Raw genomic sequence first — 20,375 nt, forward strand, 5'->3', positions numbered from 1 at the left:
GTGTGTGTGTGTGTGTGTGTGTGTGTGTGTGTGTGTGTGTGTGTGTGGTTTGGGGAGCTCCATGCCAGAAACGGGGACAAAGTTCAAATGTATATTTCTTATTGCAAATCACAATATCACAGGCGGCCAACTCACAGATGCTATAGACATGGGTAGGGAGATAAAGCCACTGCCAGAGGCGTGATCCGGCGCAGGGAAGAAATGTCTTGACTCTCTTCACTCTCCCTCTGATCTCCAGGCTGTCCTACCTTTAGCTGAACCCAAGTGGGAGCCAGAGGGCAAGGAAGCCTCCAGGGCAGAGAGCAGGGCAGAGAAGGGATCTGGGGAGGGCAGCTGTCAACCAGCCCAGGGTGACAAGCCCCAAAGGACCACCTCTGAACCCCAGGGTGGAACTCTGTCCTAGGTGGGACAAGTCAAACTGAATAAATTCCTGGGGTAGGGGCAGGAGGGAACCCTTGGAAGTCATATGGCTTCCATATTCTTAATGGCTGAGGCATGAGATGAAAAATAAATTAAACTCTGTGCCAGGGCTTGCCGTAAGCTGAGTGACCTCACTGATATTTTCTTGTTTAACCATATAAGAGTCCTGGAGAGATGAGCACCATTACCTTTAATTTAGGATTGGGATGAGGGCAAGTAGTTGGTGACAACTACTGGTGACATTCTTCCAGACTGGAGGAAGGCTGCAGAGGTGTAATACTGAGTACTCCACTAATTGTTCTGGGGCTGGGATAGATCCGAAATCATGTCTTAATATTCAATATCTCCAACTTTCATAATCGAGTATTTTGAGTCCTATCACCTCTGGCTTTGCAAAGCACGCAGATCTGCCCTGTCTCCGTGTGTGGGAATCCCATCAGACCTCCAGGCCCATCCCTGGACTCCTGATTCTCTAGCTGTTTTCAAAGCTCAGCTGAGAAACAACCGAGGGCTTTGGAACCTGAATGAACACCAGTTAAATCCTCTAAGTGTTCTAAATTATAGCCCTGGCTCAAATTAGATCAAAAGAAGCTTATATAGACGACTCTAAAGGAGTGTTGAAAGATTCGAACTGGGACCTGGGTTTGAATGCAGATTCTACCCCCTTACTAGCCGTGTGATCTTGGGCAAGTCACTTAAACTCTCTGAGCCACCATGGCCCTCTCTGTAACTGCAGTAACACCGATCTCACGTGTCAGCTCTGGTCCTCTTCTGTTAATCAGCACTCACTCTTGAGGTGAGCTCATCCAGACTCACAGCTTTAAACACCAACCAGATGCTGATGGCCCCCAAATTTACACCTTCAATGTGGGTCTCTTCTGGGAGTTCCTCACTTGCTCCTAGAGAATTGCTTACTTGAAACCTCCACTTGGGTGTCTAATAGGCATATCAAACTTAGCATGTTTGATCAATGCTATATCTTCTCCCCCAAACCTGCTCCATCCCCAGCCTTTCCATATCAGAAAACGACAGTTTGGTTCTTACAGTTAGTCAGGCCAGAAACCTTGGTGCTGTCAGATCCCCTCTCTCACACCCCCATATCCAATGTGTTAAGAAATCCCATTGGTTCTACCTCAGATGATAGTCAGCAGCTGGCCACTTCCCTCTCATCGCCCATCATCCTGGATCCCTAACCCTTAACTTTATAAGTGAGTGTCAGGAAAACACTGACTCCCCTGAGGAACTACTGTGTTTCTTCCTCTTTGACTAGGAAAACTCATCATGTAAATTGTCCCTTTAAGGGCCAGCCCCAGGAAGCTCATAGTCAAATGTGAAGTGGGTTACTCTATTTGCTCTTTCTTAGGCTTGGATTTTTTTCCTTTCACTTTTGTTAACTTCACCAGTTTTTTAAAATTTTAATTGAGATATATTGTCTTATAACATGATATTAGTTTGAGGTGTGCAACATAATGATTTGATATTTGTATATATTGCAAAATCATCACCACACTAAGTCTAGTTAACATCCATCACCACACGTAGTTTTGTCTCTTGTGATAAGAAATTTTAAGATTTACTCAGCAACTTTTAAAAAGGCAATACAATATTATGAACTATAGTCATCACGCTGTATATTATATTCCCAGGACTTATTAATTTAATACTGGAAGTTTGTATCTTTGACCCCCTTCACCCATTTCACCCACCCCTGACACCCCCGCCTCTGGCAACCACCAATCTGTTCTCTGTATCTATGAGGTTTTTTGTTTGTTTTTTATTTTTAAGATTCCACATATAAGTGAGATCATCCAGTATTTGTGTTTCTCTATGTTTCGCTTAGCATAATGCCCTCAAGGTCCATCTATGTTGTCACAAATGGCAAGATTTCCTTCTTTTTTAATGGCTTAATAATGTTCCTGTATAGAAGTATATACATCTCTCTTCCTCTCTCTCTCTCTCTCTCTCTCTCTCTCTCTCTCTCTCTATATATATATATATATATATGTATATGACACTTAGGTTGCGTCAGTGTCTTGGCTATTATAAATAATATTGCAATGAACATGAGGGTACAATGTAACTTTTTTTTTTTTTTTTTTACAATGTAACTTTTTGAGTTAGTGTTTTCATTTCCTTTGGGTAAATACCCAGCAGTGGAATTGCTGGATCATATGGTAGTTCTATTTTTAATTGTTTGAGGAACCTCCATACTGTTTTCTATACTAGCTGCAACAGTTTATATTTCCATCAATGGTGCGCAAGGGTTCCATTTTCTCCACATCTTTGTCAACACTTAGTTCTTGTTTTATGATAATAGCTATTCTAACAGGTATGAGGTGATATCTCATTGTGGTTTCGATTTGCATTTCCCTCATGATTAGTGACGTTGAGCATCTTCTCACATGTCTGTTGACCATCTGTATGTCTTCTTTGGGAAAAAGTATATTCAGATCCTCTGCCCGTTTTTATTTTATTATTTATTATTTTTTAATTTTTAAAATATTTATTTATTTGCCTGTGCTGTGTCTTAGTTGCAGCATGAAGGATCTTTAGTTGAGGCATGTGAACGCTTAGTTGCAGCATATGGGATCTAGTTCCCTGACAAGGGATCGAACCCGGGCCCCGCTGCACTGGGAGCATGAAGTCTTAGCCACTGGACCACCAGGGAATTCCTTATTTAAAATTTTTTTTTGGCCACACTCCATGGCTTGTAGGATCTTAGTTCCCCAACCGTGGATTGAACCAGTGCCCCCTGCAGTGGGAGCATGGAGCCCTAACCATTGGACTGCCAGGGAATTCCCCACCTATTTTTTTTAATTAATTAATTAATGTATTTATTTTTGGTTGCATTGGGTTTTCATTGCTGCATGCGGGCTTTCTCTAGTTGCGGCGAGCGGGGGCTACTCTTCGTTGTGGTGTGTGAGCTTCTCATCGCGGTGGCTTCTCTTGTGGAGCATGGGCTCTAGGCGCCCGGGCTTCAGTAGTTGTGGCATACAGGCTCAGTAGCTGTGGCTCGCGGGCTCTAGAGCACAGGCTCAGTAGTTATGGCGCATGGGCTTAGTTGCTCTGCGGCCTGTGGGATCTTCCCAGACCAGGGCTCGAACCCGTGTCCCCTGAATTGGCAAGCGGATTCTAAACCACTGCACCACCAGGGAAGTCCCCCCACCCATTTTTAAATCAGATTTTTTTTGGTTTTACAATGTGGTTGTATGAATTATTTATATGTTTTGGATATTAAACCCTTATCAGATATATGATTTGCCAATATTTTCTCCCATTCTGTAGGTTGCCTTTTCATTTTGTTGATAGTTTCCTTTGTGCAGAAGCTTTCTAGTTTGATGTAGTCCCACTTATTTATGTTTGTTTTTGGTGTCAAGTCCAAAAAGTCATTGTCAAGACCAATGTCAAGGAGCTTATTGCCTATGTTTTCTTCTAGGAGTTTTATGGTTTCAGGACTTACCTTCAAGCCTTGATCCATTTTGTATTATTTTTTTGTGTATGGTGTAAGAGAGGGGTGCAGGTTAATTATTTTGCATATGGCTGTCCAGTTTTCTTAACACCATTTATTGAAGAGACTTTCCTTTCCCCACTGTATATTCTTAGCTTTGTTGTAGTAAATTAATTGACCATATTTTGTGGATTTATTTCTGGGCTCTCTATTCTGTTCCATTGATCTATGTGTCTTTTTTTATGGCAATGCTATACTGTTTTGATTATTTTACCTTTGTAATATAGTTTTAAATCAGGAAGTGTGATGCCTCCAGCTTTATTCTTCTTTCTCAAGACTGCATTGGCTCTTGGGATCTTTTGTGGTTCCATGCAAATTTTAGAATTCTTTGTTCTGTTTCTGTGAAAGATGCCACTGGAATTTTGATATGGATTACATATAATGTAGATTATTTTGGATGGTATGGACATTTTAACAATATTAATTCTTCCAATCCACAAGCATGAAATATCTTTCCATTTTTGTCTTCTTCAGTTTCTTTCATGAATGTTTTACAGTTTTCAGTGTACAGATATTTCACTTCCTTGGTTAAATTTATTCCTAGGTATTTTACTCTTTTTGATGCAGTTGTAAATAAGATTGTTTTCTTAATTTCTTGTTCTGATAGTTTGTTATTAGTGCATATAAACACAACTGATTTTTTAAAATAAATTATTATTTATTTATTTTTGGCTGCGTTGGGTCTTTGTTGCTGCACGCGGGCTTTCTCTAGTTGCGGCGAGCAGGGACTACTCTTCGTTGTGGTGCACAGGCTTCTCATTGCAGTGGTTTCACTTGTTGTGGAGCACGGGCTCTAGGCGCACGGGCTTCAGTAATTGTGGCACGTGGGCTCAGTAGTTGTGGCTCACAGGCTTTAGAGCACAGGCTCAGTAGTTGTGGCACACAGGCTTAGTTGCTCCGCAGCACGTGGAATCTTCCCAGACCAGGGCTTGAACCCATGTGCCCTGCATTGGCAGGCAGATTCTTAACCACTGCGCCACCAGGGAAGCCCTGTTTATCTATTTTATATGTATCAGTGTGTATCTGTTAATCCCAAACTCCTAATTTATCCCTCCCCCATCTCCTTCCTTTTTGGTAACCATAAGTTTGTTTTCTATGTCTGTGAGTCTATTTCTGTTTTGTAAATAAGTTTATTTGTATCATTTTTTTAGATTCCACATAAAAGTGATATCATATGATATTTGTCTTTCTCTGTCTGACTTATTTCACTTAGGATGATAATCTCTAGGTCTATCCATGTTGCTGCAAATGGTATTATTTCATTTTTTTTATGGCTGAGTAAGATTCCATTGTATACATATACCACATCTATTTTATCCACTGAATTTTAAATCTTAATGAATTTTAATGAGTTTAAATTAAAATAGTTCCACATGGTTAGTGGCTGCTGTATTGGACAGTGAAGCTCTAGACAATGCAAAGAAGAGAATGCAAGTATTAGCTACTTTAAGCATTATAAAAGTAAACGTAGGGACTTCCCTGGTGGCGCAGTAGTTGAGGGTCCGCCTGCCAGCGCAGGGGACACGGGTTCGAGCCCTGGTCTGGGAAGATCCCACATGCCGTGGAGCAACTGAGCCCGTGCGCCACAACTACTGAGCCCTTGCACCACAACTACTGAAGCCACGTGCCTACAATCCAGGCTCCACAGCAAGAGAATCTACCGCAGTGAGAAGCCCACGCACTGTGATGAAGAGTAGCCCCTGCTTGCCTCAATTAGAGAAAACCCACATACAGCAACGAAGACCCAATGCAGCCAAAAAAAAAAAACCAACATTTGAGTACTTAAAAAAAAAAAATGAGGCAACAGGCCCAAATGGAGTCACTTGTGTTAAGCTGAGTCACCAAAACCAAAACTTAATACCTAACCTAATTGCAGTTTCAGCTGCTCCCAGGCATGGAATTTTAAATTAATCAGTCTGGAGCTTCTTTTTTTTTTTCAATTTATTTTATTGATTTATTTTTGGCTGCGTTGGGTCTTCGTTGCTGCACGCGGGCTTTCTCTAGTTGTGGAGAGTGGGGGCTACTCTTTGTTGCGGTGCGCAGGCTTATTGCGGTGGCTTCTCTTGTTGAGGAGCATGGGCTCTAGGTGTGTGGGCTTCAGTAGTTGTGGCGCACGGGCTTAGCTGTTCCGCAGCATGTGGGATCTTCCCGGGACCAGGTCTCGGACCCATGTGCCCCGCATTGGCAGGCGGATTCTTAACTACTGCACCACCAGGGAAGCCCAGTCTGGAACTTCTTGATAAACACTAGTGAGGTAATTTCCTTGAAAAGACCCTTACCTTTCCTGACCGCTGCCTCTAAGGGAAGATGTCCTCGCCTAAAATAATCCTTTTCTTTTGCTGATCACCTCCTCATCCCACCCCACTTCTGCCTATAAAAGCCTTCCATTTGTACAGCCCCTCAGAGAGCCTTTCTACTTGCTAGGTGGGATGCTACCCAATTAATGAGTCGTTTAATAAAGCCAATTAGATCCTCAGTTGAATTGTGTTGTTTAACAGGTCGCTGGCACTGTTCCCAGAGCACCCCGTGTCCTAGCTCACTGAATCCTCAGGACGAGGCTAACCCTTCTCACAGATCAGGAACCTGAGGCACAGGAAGGTGACATTTGTTGCCCAGGGTCACACACTCAGTCAGTGGCTGAGCCTGGGTCTGGCCCCAGGAAGTCTGGCCCCAGAGTTCCCTCCCTTAACCACTGTGCCGCCACACATGACAGCTGATACTGAAAATGACCACGGAGAGTTATTATACTTACAGCAACAAAAACAACTTTAGTTACGGTTACAAAGAGCCTAAAAAGGGGGATGTAGCTGACCCGGGAAGTGGGACAGGGCCAGTGGGTCAAATGCTCTCCTATTGGAGCTAGAAACCAGTAGCTTAATGGCAGGCAGGATGGATACATAAAAAAATAGCAGAATTAGCATATCATTGAGGGATATGGACCCACCAGAAGAGCTGAGACTAAAACAAATTAAAGGGATTAAAAAATGGTTCCTTTCCAGGACCATGACTTGGGAGGGAAAGGGGAGGAGTATTACCATTCATGATAAACACTCTGTGCTTGTAATATGCGATACTTAGATAAAAATTAAGAAACCATTATGTTCAACCATAGATTAGTACATAAACACCTCTCTGACCAGAATGAAATTCCCCAGGGTTGGGGGTGGCCAATGGCTGCCTGACTTGTCAGTCCTGTTCCTAGAGAGGGTTGTGGATGGGAGAAAAGGCCCCAGGCCTTGGAGAATCAGATGGGACAACACAACGCACCTCTTTTAACAACAGCTATTGTTTATTTGGCTCTTACTAAGGGATTCCACCCCCGCCCCCTTCACACTATCTAACTTAATCCTCCCAAGAACTTTGAAAAATAGTATTATCATTCTTATTTACAGATGAAGAAACTAAGGCAAAGAGATGACATGACTGACCCAAGGCCACACAGGGGCAGGAAGGTCTGCCCCTCAGAGACCTGCAGGAGGTCAGAGCTGAAAGTCCAGACCCTAGGGAGGGAAGAAACATCTTCATGGAACATGAGTTCGTTGCCCCACTGTTGCACCTGCAGACCTCTGATGACCTCCTTCCTGGAGGTCTGTGGTCTGGGTGAAGCCTTCACAGTTTCAGGCACACCCAGTGCTCGCAGTGCCCCACCCCTACCTGGTCCCTTTCTGGTCCTTGCCTTCAAGGGCACAGTTCATCACCCGGCGCCCTCTTCCTACTCGCAGCCAGAGAACTCCACGTCAGCTAATATACGTCACTGAGTGCCGACTGTTTACCAAGCACTTTCAGTGGTACAGCAGCCAACAGACACACACCCATGCTCTCGCGGGGCTTACGCTCCAGTGGGGGTAGAAAGACAAAACAAAATAAGCAAGGAAATGAGAAGTACCATAGAGAGAAAGCAGAGGTGGGAGCTGGGTAGTGCAGGCCAGGGGGAAGGGGTACAATTTTAAATAGCCAGGCAAAGCCATACTAAGAAGATGAGCCGTTTAGCTATCTGGGTGAAGAGCCTTCCAGGCACAGCTACAGACGGCACAAAGCCCCCAGGGCTCAGATTCTCCAGGGATGAGATGGAGGCCTCGGTGGCAGGAGCAGAGGGAATGAGGACAGGAGGGGAGGGTGGGTCAGACTGGGTGTGGTCTTGTGGTCCATTTTGAGCACTTGGGCTCTGAGTGGGGTGGAAGCTGTCTCAGGGTTCAGAGCAGGGGACGGATGGGATCAGATGTTTGATCTGGGTCCCACTGGCCGCTTTGTGGCTAAGAGCCCGAAGTAGGTGAGGAAAGACAAGGCTTAGGGCAGGGGGACAGCAGTGAAGGTGGGGAACAGTAGTCAGATTCCGGATTTTTTTATTTTTTAACATGTTTTTTTTTTTTGGCCCCGCCTCACAGCTTGTGGGATCTCAGTTCCCTGACCAGGGATGGAACCTGCGCCCTTGACAGTGAAAGTGCAGAGTCCTGACCACTGGACCGCCAGGGAATTCCCAGTATGTTCCTTTATTTTGAAAATTTTCAAACACAGAAAAGTCACAAGAACAATACAGTTAATACCCATAGACACTTCACATGGCTTCACCATTTGTTTTTTTAAAACATGCCCTTTAGTTAGATGCCCGAGCACATAATAGACAGGTGATGGAATTACATTTTCAGTACGGCGTCTGGATACATCTTTAAAACTCTGTAGTTCTCAGAAGTGTCTGGGTCCCCTTTGTTCCTGACTTTGGGGAAATATATGACCCCATTCAGCGTTTTTGTTAAAGACCACTAACTAGAAACCTTTTTTTCTCTTCTTTTATGAGCACCTGAGGAGAGATTGGAGATTTGCAAGATATGCATTCTTGCTTTTTCATTTCAAAGTTGAGTGCTTCTCAAATATCAGGTCAGGTGCTAAATAAATAGAGGGAAATGGGGCTCAGGAAAACGTTAAGATATATTAGATTACTGGTTTGTTATAAAAGTATATAACGCAGGAACAGTGAGATGGAAGAGATGTATAAGGCAAGGTCTGGGGAAGAGGGGCGGAGCTTCCACGCTCCCCGCCCCCCCATCTCTCCTGCATCTGTGTGTTCATCAACGTGGAAGCCCCCTCACTTCATATTATTTTGCCACACATGCGTTTTCTCTTCCAAGTTTTAAATTTTTTGTTGTTATTATTGTGTGTGTGAAACATTTAAGAGGAACTTGCTGCATTATGCACCATCATTCCTACATTCTTCAAACATGTATTTCCTGCAAACTAGGAATATAATCATAACATACTTATCAAAATCAAGAAAGTTAATGTTAATTCAACACTATTATCTACTCTACAGTCTATTCAAATTTTGCCAGTTATCCCCATGGTGTCCTTTATAGCATCTTTTTTTCCAATCCAGGATACAATCCAGGATCCCATATTGCATTTATTTATCTATTTATTTATTATTTATTTATATATTTTTAAGGTCAAGTCTTTTTAAAATTTATTTATTTTTTGGCTGCATTGGGTCTTTGTTACTGCGCGCGGGCTTTCTCTAGTTGCGGCGAGCGGGGGCTACTCTTCCTTGCAGTGCGCAGTCTTCTCATTGCAGTGGCTTCTCTTTTTGCAGAGCACAGGCTCTAGGCGCGTGGGCTTCAGTAGTTGTGGCGCATGGGCTCTAGAGCGCAGGCTCAGTAGTTGTGGCGAACGGGTTTAGTTGCTCCGCGGCATGTGGGATCTTCCCGGACCAGGGCTTGAACCCGGCTCCCCTGCATTGACAGGAGGATTCTTAACCACTGCGCCACCAAGGAAGCCCCCCATATTGCATTTTTTTAAAATAAATTTATTTATTCATTTATTTATTTTGGCTGTGTTGGGTCTTCGATTCTGTGCGAGGGCTTTCTCCAGTTGCGGCGAGCAGGGGCCACTCCTCATCGCGGTGCGCAGGCCTCTCACCGTCGCGGTTTCTCCCGTTGCGGAGCACAGGCTCCAGCGGCGCAGGCTCAGTAGTTGTGGCTCACGGGCCCAGCTGCTCCGCAGCATGTGGGATCCTCCCGGACCGGGGCACGAACCGGTGTCCCCTGCATCGGCAGGCAGACTCTCAACCATTGCGCCACCAGGGAAGCCCTAAATTGGTCATTTTTAAACTCTTCATTCCTCTACGATTATATGTTAGGTTTCCAATTATAGAAGAACTTTCCCTACACCCTTTCCTTCCTTCCACCCCCTCCCTTCCTCCTTCACGCTGTGTCTCTAACATTTTCAGAATCAGTATGAACTCATGGGTTCTTTTTTTATTCAATGCTTTAGTTGATCACAGCCGTTATTCATTCTGATGCTCAAAGTGTCCCGGCCTTGGCCATCAGGAACTCCTTCAAGCTGATTCTTTGTCCTTTGACATGTTTCCATCATTCTTTGAGCACTGCCTTACTTTTCTGATGCAACGAGATGTTCCAGGCTCTTCTTTTCTTCCCCCTGCTTATTTATTTATTGAAGTATAATTGACCTACAACACTGTTAGTCCCAGATGCATAACATAGTGATTTTATATTTCTATACAATACAGAATTTATCAACATGATAAGTCTAGTTACAATACAAAGTTATTACAATGTTATTGACTATATTCCCCCATGACTCTTTGATTTTTGTACTGGAAGTTTGTACCTCTTAATGTCCCTCACCTATTTCATGCACCCGCCACCCCTCTGGCAACTACCAATTTGTTCTATCTATGAGTCTGTTTCTGCTTTGTTATGTTTGCTCATTTGTTTTGTTTTTTAGATTCCACATATAAGTGAAATAATGTGTTATTTGTCTTTCTCTGTCTGACTTATTTCACTAAATGTAACACCCACTAGGTCCATCCATGTTGCCACAATGGCAAGATTTCATTCTTTTTTTGTGGCTGAGTAATATTCCATTGTATGACACTTAGGTTACTTACATATCTTGGCTATTGTAAATAATGCTGCAATGAATATAGGGGTGCACATATCTTTTCTTTCTTTTCTTTTTTGTTTTTGGCTGTGTTAGGTCTTCGTTGCTGCACGCAGGCTTTCTCTAGCTGCAGCAAGTGGGGGCTAATCTTCGTTAAGGTGCGCAGTCTTCTCATTGCAGTGGCTTCTCTTGTTGCAGAGCACTGGCTCTAGGCACATGGGCTTCAGAAGTTGTAGCACATGGGCTCCAGTAGTTGTAGCACATGGGCTCAGTAGTTGTGGCTCATGGGCTCTTGAGCGCAGGCTCAGTAGTTGTGGTGGATGGGCTTAGTTGCTCTGCGGCATGTGGGATTTTCCCGGACCAGGGGTCAAACCCGTGTCCCCTGCATTGGCAGGTGGACTCTTAACCACTGAGCCACCAGGGAAGTCCCCTCATTGCAGTTTTGATTTGATTAGTGATGTTGAACCTCTTTTCATGTGTCTCTTGACCATCTGTATGTCTTCTTTGAAAAAAATGTATATTTGGGTCCTCTGCCTATTTTAAATCAGATTTTTTGTTGTTGTTATTGAGTTGTATGAGCTCTTTATATAGTTTGGATGTTAATTCCTTATCAGATATGATTTGCAAATATTTTCTCCCATTCTGTAGGTTGCCTTTTCATTTTGTTGATGGTTTCCTTTCTGCAGAAGCTTTCTAGTTTGGGGGCTCCGGACACGCAGGCTCAGCGGCCATGGCTCACGGGCCCAGCCACTCCACAGCATGTGGGATCTTCCCGGACCGGGGCACGAACCCGTGTCCCCTGCATTGGCAGGTGGACTCTCAACCACTGCACCACCAGGGAAGCCCCATACTGTTTTGATTACTGTAGTTTTGTAGTATAGTGTGAAATCAGGGAACATGATACCTCTTCAGGTTCATCTTGTTCTTTCCCTGCTCCAGCCCTGGAATCAGCCATTTTCCCAAGAGCCTTGGTTCCTTTCCAAGGAGAGTGGTTTTTAGAAGCCAATATTTGGCTGTCAAGCATGGCCCCATTTTGAAGGTAGAAAGAGCAGAATTTACAGATTGGATGTAGGCTATAAGAGAAAGAGAAGCGACCAGATACCCTTCAGCTTTTTAAGACATTTCTTCTTTGGAGTCTTCTTAGACCCTCCCTCAGGCTGAATCTTGCCCCTATTGAAGCAAGTATTCTATTATTTGCATTATTTATACACAAGCATGTCTCTAAATGTATCATAGTTATTAAGTATCAGCTTGTGGTTCTACCTGGGAGATCCTTATCCTTGGCCCCGATCCCTTAGACCAACATGGTTTTGAAGCTCATCTCTAGCACTTGCTGGCTGTCTGAGCCTCAGCTAGTCTCTTAACTGTTTTTTCTCAGTTTCTTCACCTGTAAAGTTAGGGTAATGATATGAATCTCACAGGGTTGTTGTGAAGAGTGAGTGCTATGTGAATGCAATGTGCTGGGCACGCCAGCCTGGCCCATTCTAAATGCCTAGGGCACATGACTTAACCTCTCTGTACCTTGACTTCCTCACCTGTAAAATGGGCTTGCCATGAGGAATGGCTGGAATCATGCACAGAGAATCTTTTTTTCTGTACTTGGCCAACTGCTACTATAGAGTTTTCTAAGTATTGTTCTTCTGGGATGTCTTGAGGGCAGTGACCACCCCTTGTTCACATTTTCATCATCTCTCCCTGCACCCCAGGGTCTATGCTCTGTGCTGGTCAGACTGTTTTCTTGAGCACTCTGGGCTAGAGCCTGGACCCATCCACATCCTCTCCACTCTCCCCAGAACTGGAGCCTGACATTGAGCCCGGGGAACGTACAACTTTGTCAGCAGCAATTTGGTTGAAATGAAAATTTTGTCAACAATGTGTTTTGCTTCAGTGATTTTTTTTAAAGGTTGAGAAATTGGGAATCTATATACAGTCTTTTTATTTATTTAATTTATTTACTTTTGGCTGTGTTGGGTTTTCATTGTTGCACGCAGGCTTTCTCTAGTTGCGGTGAGCGAGGGCTACTCTTCGTTGCGGTGCGCAGGCTTCTCATTGCAGTGGCTCCTCTTGTTGCGGAGCACGGGCTCTAGGTGTGCTGGCTTCAGTAGTTGCGGCGCACGGGCTTTGTTGCTCCGCAGCATGTGGGATCTTCCCGGACCAGGGCTCAAACCCACGTCCCCTGCACTGACAGGTGGATTCGTAACCACTGCGCCACCAGGGAAGTCCTATATGAAGTCTTACAAATATTTTTGTTGATTTTCTTCTTAATTAAAAAATTTTTTTAACCTCCAATTACTTTGCAGCCAATTATTCCTACTTTTCTGTTTGCAACAGCAAAATGTTGAAACAACCTAATGTCTGACAATGAAATGTTTTCCTTCCTTCCTCCCTCCCTTCCTTCCTTCCTTTTGTTCAGTAAAAAAAAGAAAAGCAAGGAACATTATGTATAATAAAATCTAATACTATAAAAAATACATGTGTATATGCATATATACCCTGTGACCAGGGTTTATCTGGTGGTGTCGGTACGGAGCTTTTTCACTTTATACACTGCTGCCTGGTGGGAGAGGCAATCCACCCCAGCCCCGAGCTTCCCTGCACACTCTTGCTGATATGCCCGCAATACAAGGTCCTGGCCGCTCTACATCCAGGCCGTTTCTCAAGGTTGGTTTGCAGTGAGTAACGCTGAGGGATGAAGTAATGTCTCCCTTCAGGACAAAGAGCAAGCTTGCTTACCACCTACTCGAAAAGAAGGAAATTCTCCAAGCTCAGTGTTCCTCAGCTGCGGGGCAAGCCTCTCTGTGGTCACCCCTGTGGGGCTCAGGGGGGCAAGTGAAACTGAAGCAGACGGTGCTCCTGCTGAGCAATGAGTTTGCTGAGCAATGAGTAGTGGATTCCTATGTCTGTGATCCAGGAGTCTCACGTCTTTGTCAGACTAACTCGTTAGCTTGTGAGTGGGGTACAATCCCAGGCCCTGACATTGGCCTGTTTCAGTCATCTATCATTATTACTTTTACAACATAAAAATCAGTTTTGATCTTTTTTTAAAGAAAGGCAAAAAACCATACACATACTGAGAGTCAAAGCTTACAAATTAAAGGAAGTAAGAAAACATCAAACACCCAAAGAAGAAAGTAAAGAATTCTCTACTCATACCTACCCAGTGAAACTTGTTAATACCTCAATGAATACCTTTTCAGACAGCCTTCCATGTAGATTCCCACATTTTTATTAGTCTTCTGCAAAAATAAGTTCATAGCATATACAGTGCTTAATAACCACCTTGATTTAGTCAGGCAGTCCACGACTGGGGGCCATTGTAGTGACCTACCCCCGCAAGCTTCTTGAGAAGTCAAGAGCCCACCAGGGATTTCACACAGCCTGCAAAGCCTTCCACTGCCCCAGCCAGAGTCGAGGGCTTCCTCTTGCCCTGGTACTTCCTGGGAGCTCTTGGGGCAGAAGAAGTGTTAGCCTTGGGTGCTGGCCTAACAGCTCGGGGACCACAAAGGCAAAGGAAACCACCTTCCCCTCCCATCTCCTCCTCCGCACCCCCTGGTTCTCAAGCATGCATTTCCACCACCCCTGCTCTGACACATATCCCTCTCCCAGCTTCACGGCTTGCCATCCCATTTTCCAGAGGAGACCCGGGAATCCCCATTCCAGACCCCGCCCACCATCCCCACCTGCTTCAGCTGAGACCCCAGAGCCCCTGTCATCATCTCAGACCCTGAAAGAGTGAGTGATGCCTCTCTCATCACACGGCAATGTAGGAGCAGGGCGGGTGGGGCAGGATGCTGGGGTGGGTGGAGCCAGGGCCACTTCCTTTCCCCTTGAGGCCCCTCCACCAGTCTTGCCCCAGCTTCAGGAGTTGGAGCAGCCTGGTCCCAGCCCTGTGCCCTTATCCACTGAGCTGGTAAGTGGTGTGACCTGGTGGGGCAGGGGCTTCAGTGGACCTGGGAATGTGCCTCTGGCTTGAGAAGACCTTGATAGATAATGGGAAAAGAGGACGAAGAGCCATTGGGGCTGAATGGGGTCAGCGCAGGCCAGGAGGGGGTGGCTGTTGCTGGAGCCGGGGCTGCCAACGCCCAAGGGGGCCTATGGGGTAGATTCGATGGGGGAGCTGCCAGCGTCTTGTTACTTCTGATACTAGTAGAAGCAAGGGTGGAAAAAGCCGTTGAACCGCAGAGTTGGGCCCGGCATTTGGCAGGGAAGTGGGCAGGAGGGAGGGCCTGGCTAGGTCCTGCCCCCCACCCCCAGCTCCTTATGTATTCTATTTCTTCAACTTCCCCACCCTCAGGTCCCAACTCCTGCTCATGCCTATTGCTTTGGAAATGATCCTGCTTCTCCTCCTCTTTGGGAGCGTCTGGGCCCAAAACACGAGCTCAGAGTCTCCGGACGGCACAATTACTTTGCAGGAGTTGGAACCCACAGCGTCCTCTGCTTCTTTGGTCTCAAATATCTATGAGACCACAAAATTCAACTCAACGACATCTAATTTTGCAACAACCGAGGTCCCTAAGACAGATGACAGCACTGAGCACAAGATCTTCCCGCCTTCCTCAACTCCCTATACAGCCAATGAGGTTTCCTCTCCTGGGACTTCCATTGCTGCCAGCAGGGGCCCTCCTGTAAATGAGTCAATAATCTCCCAGAAAGATTCGTCCCAAACATTATCAATGCCCCTGGAAATCTCTAATGCAACCAGTATACCTGCTGTCCCAGTAGTGAAATCTGCAGGATTCCATACTACGACTGGTGAAACCATGGCAACTAGCCCTCTGGAGACCTCCAGTGGGACCAGTGGACCCCCTGTCACCACAGCTACTAGCTCTCTGGAGACCTCTGATGGGACCAGTGGACCCCCTATCACCACAGCAATTAGCTCTCTGAAGGCCTCCAATGTGACCAGCGGACCCCCTGTCATCATGGAAACTGGCTCTCTAAAGACCTCCAAGGAGACCAGTGGACTTCCTGTCACCATGGCAACTACGTCTCTGAAGACCCCCCTGGGGACCAGTGGCTCCCCCACCTTTGGAGTAAAAACATCCAGCCCAACGTCCTCCACAAACATAAGCAGTAGGTCCTCCCCAAATTCAGGTTGGGAGACAAATGGCACCTTGCTGGTAGCTGTGCTCGTGGCCCTGCTGGTGGTCATTTTCCTCATGGCATTACTCCTGCTGTGGCGCCAGCGGCAGAAGCGGAAGACAGGAGTACTGACACTAAGCAGGAGTGGAAAACACAACGGGGTGGCAAATGCCTGGGCTGGGGTAGCCCAGGTGTCTCATGAGGAGGCTGCGACAATAACAGAGGGAGCGTCCGGGGGTAACAATGACTCTGGGGTCCCCCAGGGGGAGGGGTCTGGCCAGCGGCCCACACTTACCACTTTCTTTGGTAGACGGAAGTCTCGCCAGGGCTCCATGGCGCTGGAGGAGCTAAAGCCTGGGCCAGCCCCCAGCCTAAAGGGGGAGGAAGAGCCACTGGTGGGCAGCAAGGATGAGGCTGCGGAGACCTCTACTTCTGATGGGCCAGAAGAGAGAGATGTGGAGGCCCCTTAACGTTTGAGAATAATAAGACTGGAGCTCAGAATCGTTCCCGCTTTCATCACCTTCCCTCCTGTCATCACATCCAGCCTCATCATCACCCAGCATTTTCACCCAGCACCCTTTGGATTTTCACCCAGCATCTTCACCCTGAATCCTCATTCAGCTCTTCTAGCCAGCAGCCCACGCAGCACCCACACCCAGCGCGCAGGTCAGGGCTGACACCCACTGAACCCTTGCAGATTGAATGAACGAACTCTCCTCATCAACCCCTACTTCTCCCCATCACATTTTCTCCACATGTCTGTCCTCGAAACCAGCTGTTGAGTCTCCATAAAGGCCAAACTTACGATTTCTCAGAGGATTCCCCAGGAATACCAGAGTCTGGGAAGAAGAGGAAATGGCAACCCAGCAAACCCCCACCTTAGGATTACTCTGGAAAGTACATTTGGCCCCATGGATTAGGACAGTCCCACCGGCTGAGCCCATGAACTGCCTTTAACTCCAGGCCCCAGTGCTCTGTGCTAGGCCAGCCTGGAGCATGGGCTGGGTGGTGTCACCCAGCAGTGGTCTCAGGTGCGTCTGAGACGGCCCCTGGACCCTAGGCTGGCTCACGGTCCCAGCCACCACATTCTCCCCCAACTCTGGATCGAGGCAGCCAGAGGCTTCAGCTGTTTCTCCTCCCAAGAGCAGAGGTGAGAAGAGCTTCTGTGCAGATGTAGTTCTTAGAAGCCTCGGCACCTGCGTGGGTCCACTCATGCATGTAGTTTGTGTGCAAGAGGCGAGGACTTGGTGACGCTTGTGAAGGGCAGTGGCGAGTACAGCTGGGTGAGGGAGGGGGCAGGAAGGGCTGCAGAGGCTGAGGAGATGCCGCCCTCAGGAGGTGCTGAGAACATAGGCACCCTCGTCTTTGCTCCGATGGGGTGGAGGTGGAAGATTTAATTCCGTCTGTGGCAGGGCCTGACAGAAAGACTGCATGTGTGACCAAGTGTGGTTCTTCAGCTCAGCTGCTATGTCCCTTCCTCAAAGCCCCCCACCACTCCCCCCACCCCCCATCCCCCCGCTCCCCAGTGCACACACGAGAGTCCCAGGTCATGCTGATGCTGTTACAAGTTTAATGTGTTTGTCTGTATCCCCTCTTCCATTCTACAAGGAGGGTCAGTGAGAGAGTGAGCTGTGACAGGCCTCCAGAACCAGGGGCATCCCTGTGGCTCTGGGATGGAGAGGAGGGGACAAGACCCAACTGTGCTGTCTCTGAGACCAGCCCAGGCCAGAACCCAGGGCACCGCATGGACCAGGGGCCGTTGGTATTTCCCCAGGGCAAAGAGGAAATTTGCAAAGAGGAAGTTGTTGAGTCAGAGGAGCAGTGGATGAGAGCAGACACATTGACCTACAAAAGGAGAGGCCACGGGACTCCATGAGAGCGTGACTGCCAGGTGGTTTGGATTGGAGGGGACACCAGAGGCTGGGGAAGGGCCCCCAGGTGGGTCAGTTCATGGGGGTGTGGAAGAGGGATGAGGAGAGAAGCGGCGGAAAGTGGCCACAGATCCGCCCGGAGTTCTGCCACCCATGCCTGGGCTAGCTGGGGTGGAAATCCAGCCTTCACCACGCAAACCTGGGCGCCTTTTCTATTTCTTTCTTGGACGTGCCACACAGGCACAAGGGGTCTTAGTTCCCCGACCAGGGATCGAACCTGCACACCCCCCCTCACCCCAGCCAAAATAAATAAATAATAAAATATTGAAAATACTAATTTTGTCCTGACAGTAAAATAACATTTTTCTTCTTTTGCGAAACTACCAGCACATTCTAGTTTCTTAAATAACAGGATTCTCAGGCTTCCCTGGTGGCGCAGTGGTTGAAAGTCCGCCTGCCGATGCAGGGGACGCGGGTTCGTGCCCCGGTCCGGGAAGATCCCACGTGCCGTGGAGCGGCTGGGCCCGTGAGCCATGGCCACTGAGCCTGCGTGTCCGGAGCCTGTGTTCCGCAATGGGAGAGGCCACAGCAGTGAGAGGCCCGCGTACCGCAAACAAAACAAAACAAAACAAAAAAACCCCAGGATTTTCTCTCACACACAACCATATACAGTGTATTATTCTTCATCTTATATTTTAAAATGCATGTTTCTATTTTATTTTCAAAAGTACACATTAAGATCACGGTTACAAATACAGCTTTGTCATCCATTGCAAACTCCAGATGGAAGAAGGATTTGGATGGGGACGGTCTTGAGAAGTCTATTAATGTAATTCACTTTTGCAGACAGGAAAAGGGCCTCCGAGCACGGTCCTATGGACATTTCATTTCTGAAAATGGACATATACGCCTCATTTTCCTCTGCATCCGTATTTCTGCTCCTGTTCTGGGGAGGTTGGGGGTCGAGCCATTAGCCATCAGAAAACCCAGGGTATTTTGGAGACCATCTACGTGTCCCCAGCAAGGAGCTGCCAATGGGTGCCTGTGTGCCTTAGCCCCTTGGGGTACTTAGCATCTGCCTGCCCAGCTAGTGACTTCAGGACAGCCTAGCTGGACCACGCCCCAGATCCCCAAAGCTGCCGGCCATGGAAAGGGCCACATGCTCACTCCTGCGTTTGCGCACGCTCTTCCAGAAGCCTGCGCACCCCCGTCCTGTCCCACCACACACACATCTTGACTTCCCGCTAAACTCCTCTCAACCATCAAGATGTAGTTCAAATGTCACTGCCTTTGCGAAGCCGCCCTTGCTGCCTCCATCCCAAACAGATAGCGTATTTCTCCTCCACTCTTACAGCACCTTGCGTGACAGTACAAACAACTGGACTGTAATCGTGTGAAGGTGTCCCCCATTCATTAGGTTGTAGCCCCTTCAAGTCCACCTGTCATCTTTGTGGCTCCAGAGGCCAGAGCCTGGCATGTCTACCTAATATGTGTTTACTGAATGGAGAGGTGAACGGATTAATGAATGAGCAAACAGTGGTTTTCAAGTAAACCATGGCAAGGTCATATCTGTCCTTTGAATGAAACTGGCATCCAGGAGCATGGCCTGAGGCAGTGGGACCTGAGACGGGAGCATTAGTCTAGTTCAAGTTAGATAGAGTGGGAGTCTGGCCTAAGGTGAAAGAAGAGGTCAGGTTTGAAATATATTTATTCAGAGAATAATTGACTGTTGAGGTGATGGGGGAAGAATGAGGTTAGACTCTTAAAGTTTCTGTCTTGGAAAATGGAGGAGGTGCTGACATCACTATGTGGAAATGCAAAGAGGTGAGCAGTTTGGGGGGAAAACATGAGTATTTATTTATTTATTTATTTATTTATATCTTGGCCACGCCACGCACTTTGCAGCATCTTAATTCCCCGACCAGGGATTGAATCTGGGCCACAGCAGTGAAAACACTGAATCCTAGCCACTCGACAACCAGGGAACTCCCCATGAGGGGTGTTAGAAGTAGAGGCCTGGAAGTTGCAAGGGAAGTCAGAGCTGGAGATATAGATTAAGGAGTTATCTGATGTTAGATAGCAATTTAAATAACGGCATTGGTGGATAAATGCATAAACTGTATAGAATGAGAAAAGGAGAGAGCTGTGGAGAGAAGCTTCATGTGTTAGTCAGGGCAGGCTAAGTGCTGTAACAAACAACCCCCAATTCTCAGGGGTAGAACTCAAGAGAAGCTTTTTCCTTGTTTATGTAATAATTTAATGTCGGCATTTGGAGGGTAACCTTCCATGAGGTCATTCAGGGACCCAGACTCCTTCCATCTTGTGGCTCTGTCATTCCCAGGGAGGATCATGGGAAGACTAGAGCGACACGCATCACTTTTGCTCACATTCCATTGGACAGAATTCAGTCATATGGTGGCCTCCATGCAAAGGAGGCTGGGAAATGTAGTTTAGCTTGTGCCCAAGAGGAAAAGAGGAACAGTCCCGCCACACTGAGGGGACACCACAGTTTGAGGGCTGCCTGTAGGAAGAAGGACCTGCAGGAAACAGAAAAGAGCCTTTAAGAGAGAAACCAGGAGAAAATGACGTCTGGGGGGGAA

The 20,375-nt window shown here is 46.8% G+C and overlaps 1 protein-coding gene across 1 annotated transcript; it reads left to right on the forward strand.

Annotated features, from left to right (window-relative positions):
* Positions 1–14,595: 14,595 nt before the first annotated feature.
* On the forward strand, positions 14,596–18,063 carry SPN (sialophorin). The gene is made up of 2 exons (XM_027126404.1): positions 14,596–14,732; positions 15,117–18,063. Exons 1-2 carry the CDS (start codon positions 14,611–14,613, stop codon positions 16,372–16,374), a joined length of 1,380 nt encoding a protein of 459 aa, XP_026982205.1. The 5' UTR covers positions 14,596–14,610; the 3' UTR covers positions 16,375–18,063.
* Positions 18,064–20,375: the final 2,312 nt, after the last annotated feature.

The sequence above is a fragment of the Aethalodelphis obliquidens genome, unplaced genomic scaffold (assembly GCF_003676395.1).
Source record: "Aethalodelphis obliquidens isolate GAN/ISIS:26980383/991018 unplaced genomic scaffold, ASM367639v1 scaffold30, whole genome shotgun sequence".
Classification (NCBI taxonomy): Eukaryota; Metazoa; Chordata; class Mammalia; order Artiodactyla; family Delphinidae; genus Aethalodelphis; species Aethalodelphis obliquidens.

Excerpts from the sequence above, each read along its gene's own strand:
- SPN (XM_027126404.1), top strand. The coding sequence starts at position 14,611 with ATGCTGGGGTGGGTGGAGCCAGGGCCACTTCCTTTCCCCTTGAGGCCC. Across the intron at positions 14,733-15,116 it reads TGCCCTTATCCACTGAGCTG|GTCCCAACTCCTGCTCATGC; the intron begins GTAAGTGGTGTG and ends CCCCACCCTCAG.